The following is a 3,889-nucleotide window of genomic DNA, read 5'->3' as shown; positions in this document are numbered from 1 at the left end:
ACCGCTGATTGCAACAAAAGCATTTCTCATTTTTACACTGAACTTTTTATGACTTGTCAGAAAGTCTGGGATGGTGCTTGTCAACTCTGTCGACGCTGTCCTGCACGTTTTAAGTGTTTCCCTGCTGCCACTGGCCTAAATGAAAATGGGCTTCTGCAGGAGGAAAGAAATTTGCTGGTGCAGAGACACACATTAAACACAAGGGATGTTTCCKCTGAGATCCATTTCCTTTATCCTCTCTTCAAAATGGTAAAAAAAAAGTGTCATTCAACCAAAATCAAGAAATACCAGAAAGAAAATACTGGTATACTTGAGTGCCGTCAGATCAATAGTTAACGCTACAATATAAGTGTTAAGTGTTGGTACATTAAAACACACTAAAAGACAATTCCCCAAATCTTGTTTTGGGTGTGATGTTGCTAGTAGCAGAGTCCGGCCTGCTGACTGAGAACGGACTCGGTGACGGCGCTGTAAGCCAGGCTGTCCAGGTTTAGGTGGGAGGATTCACAGCTTTGGTGAATTGAGCTCACAAACACACAGAGTGGAGCCGGCAAACAGGTGGCGGTGCTGCATGAAGCTGGAAAATGGCTTGAACTGACAGATGGTGAGCACAAACAGTGAGTCACTTTCATCTAAACAGCAACACTAACAATCAGTGAAGGTATTATGGGGAGGGGGGGGGATTTCCATCGCTGCGGAGCGGCGTGATCCCAACARGAGGAATATATGGCTCTCTGTTCTACGCATTATAATCTCTGCTGTGAAATTCAGTGTGTTTCCCTGACTCACAACAACAAAAACAATCCTTTCCGATGATGTATAGAGTCCATAAATTAATCTGAGCTATTTAAATACTTACTGCACACTAAAGCTATAAGGGCTATTCCTCTGAGTAGCAGAGCTCACATGGACATTTATCCATAATCTCTTAATTCCTGCAGCCATAACTTTTCCTGGTAGGAGAACAGCGGAAAGCCTGAGAGAACCCATGTGGCATTTTGAACAATAGTTGACTGAAGTCCCTGTCATCTGAATATTAGGAATGGTGGTGAGAACATGTGTGTGTGTGTGTGTGTGTGTGTGGTGATAATTCATGCATCCATAGGTGGAGTAGTCAGCAAATATAACAGCAGGATAAAGACCTTAGAGTTTGTAATCCTCATCTCTGTGTGCAAAGGTCAGGAAAATATTGTGTATGGGTCAGTGGAAAATGAGTCACACAGCAGCATGTAAGTCACAGTGGGCTTATAGTAGCTCTATTTGCAGCCGGGGAGCGTAAATATATCAGTAAATGGGTGTTAATCCGCAGTAATTTTAAAAGGAGGGCGAGGATTTATATTCAATGCACAAATACGCTTTATTAGCAGAAGAGTGTGATYGGCTTGTGATCAGGTTTGCAAACACGCTCGTAGTTTTAAGCTGACTGTTTATAACAAACAGAACCTGGTCTACAGTCTGGTAGACCTGCCTGGTCTACTGRTCTAACTGAGTTAAACGGACTATTAGTGTTTTGCTTGGCAGTTTCATCAAATACGCCATTTATTAAATTCACTGCATTTAACTTAMATTTAAAATTTGTCATCTCTATTTCCTAATGGGCAATGTATAGTTTTAACTAATCAAGGATATCAGAAACAGCTGCAGGAGTTAAACCTAACCTAARCCTTTTTCAGGAAGGTTTTCTCACTTTGTTATATTTAAAACTAATGGAAAACCCTTAAGGTTTACTTTATAAATCATGACGAGATTAACAACTGAAAGTTGTAATTAAATCACCTTCACTCCCCTAAACAGCACTCATAATAACATGGTTATATAAATATTAAACTATGCGTTAATTTATACAGATTGAGAAAAAAACCTTGTTAATCGTTTTTTATTGCATCTCATGTTATTCTGACAGCAAATATAATAGTTTTTTGAAGCGTATTTAAAGCTTGAACATACAGTGGTCTTTACATGTACTTACAAACATGCAATAACAATGTAATTACATGCTACCTCATGCTGGTATTCACAACAATACAATCATTGTTAAGAAGTTTTTTTCTTTTTCAAAAGGTTTAAAAAATAAAAATAAAAAAATCAAACACATGGAGAAAGAATTTGAGGTTTTACCCCAACCAGCTGACACCATTAAATCAAACGTCGCTGTGATATGATTGGAGCATTTTAAATGAGCTTCACCCATTTTATAAAAACAAACCCAACATCGTCTATCAATTTACAAAACTAATCCYGATTGACAGAAGCTAAAAACCAAAAACATACAAGGTTTTGACTGAAATATTGACTTATCTGTTTTCCTTTTTGGACTAATTGTTTAGTATAAAAAGTCTGTTCCTAATTGACAAATACAGACACAAAGCAATGGATAAAACTCTGAATTAAGCATACGTTCTGGTAAAAAWATAAAGTAGCTTGTTGTTCTTCCTCTGAATTTACTAAACTGGGTAGGAGCAGACGTAAGCTTGAGCTTCCCAACATGTGAAGTCATTAAACTTTCCRTTTCCTGAAGAAACAAAAACAGACAAAAATCAAATCAGGAGTAAAGTTGAAGTTGTACATTTAAGCTTTCTTTTAYTGCAACTTTTAATATTTAAATAAAAAAATGTAAACCATCATGTTCTATTTCTTGACAATAATTTCCCTCCATACACATTTCTTCTGTTTTTGCTTTTTTTTGTCACATTTTAAATATTTCACTCTATCAAGCAAATTTTAATGTCATATCTAAATATATAAACCATCATTTCAYCTATTAATTGAAATAAATACACAGACCAACTTGACCAGATATAAAAATCTAAACAATTTATTGTTCCTTAAATCAAATAACTAGTTTTGTAGACATTGGTGGCCAACATTAGCCAATTAAACTTCATCCAACATGGATATTGAAATTCAGTGTTGAATTCTGGAACTTGTATCCAATAATGTAAGTTTGCAGAATCGATCAAACGCAGTTCACCTTTCTATGTTTGGAGGTCAACCTGATGGAAAATCTGTTCATGTCGCTGTTTTTAGCTCTTATCCTGTTCACACGTCTGCTGTCACCCACATGGATATGTGAGAAATCAATAAAATATATGTTTGCTTAAAGAAGCAGCATAGCTTGTGACAATAAACCACAGGGGAATGTCACTTCCTTTATTTTCTTTACGCTAAACTCACTGTTTAGCCTCTCCTCTTCATAGCTACTTAGCTACTTAGCTAAAGTTAGAAGTGGTTTGATTTTATAAATTAAACAGTAATTTTAAACACCGYTAACATCTTTATATTACCTGCTGATATGTTTTTAAACTATAATATGAACTTAAGGTTTTTGCCCTGCATTTCAGAATAGAAATCAAGCTGCTTTTCAGACATGAAGGGAGTTTTTTTTCTTTTTACAGCTGTTGTTACGTCACAGCAGGAGGTTACATCCTCCCTGTGAATTTTGCTGGATATGGAGAGGATTGTTCAGGACAGGAGGCAGAGCAGGATGCAAATGGGTTATGGAGATATGTCAGTGTGACGCGTTTTCAATAAACTCCTCATAAGGCTTTACACCAAACAAGCTAAAATATGAGAAACCTCATCACAACAAYGTTTTTCAGCATAATGAGGCACCGATATTAGTTAGAAACAGCTTGTAATTAAGTTGTGTTTCAGTTGAACTTTTTCAAAAATSAATCATTTGGTTTTAAGCTAAAACTTGCCACCTTTCTTCCCATCGCTTTCCSAGTTTTAAAGTTACATACACATCGCTCCTTTATCTCAGATGTCCCTATCAAGCAACTTTTTCTTTAAGATTTTAATTAGATTCAATATGAATTTCTGTGTTCAGTTTCAATTTAGATTTCAACATGTTCCTAAAAACTTTTCTTTCTTTCTTTTCTTTTCTTTT

General features: G+C 36.0%; 1 protein-coding gene across 1 annotated transcript in view; it reads right to left on the bottom strand.

The window, feature by feature from the left end:
* Positions 1 to 504: 504 nt before the first annotated feature.
* The window catches only part of LOC103480587 (fruit protein pKIWI501-like), a 6,672-nt gene continuing 3,287 nt past the window's right edge, over positions 505 to 3,889 (bottom strand). The window contains exon 3 of the mRNA XM_017309062.1: positions 505 to 594. Coding sequence (XP_017164551.1) covers positions 505 to 594 — 90 coding nt within the window. The remainder of the gene's footprint in view (positions 595 to 3,889) is intronic.

This window comes from Poecilia reticulata, linkage group LG2 (assembly GCF_000633615.1).
Source record: "Poecilia reticulata strain Guanapo linkage group LG2, Guppy_female_1.0+MT, whole genome shotgun sequence".
Classification (NCBI taxonomy): Eukaryota; Metazoa; Chordata; class Actinopteri; order Cyprinodontiformes; family Poeciliidae; genus Poecilia; species Poecilia reticulata.
The sequence above is the reverse complement of the archived record's forward strand: the minus strand, read 5'-3'. Positions and strand labels throughout refer to the sequence as shown.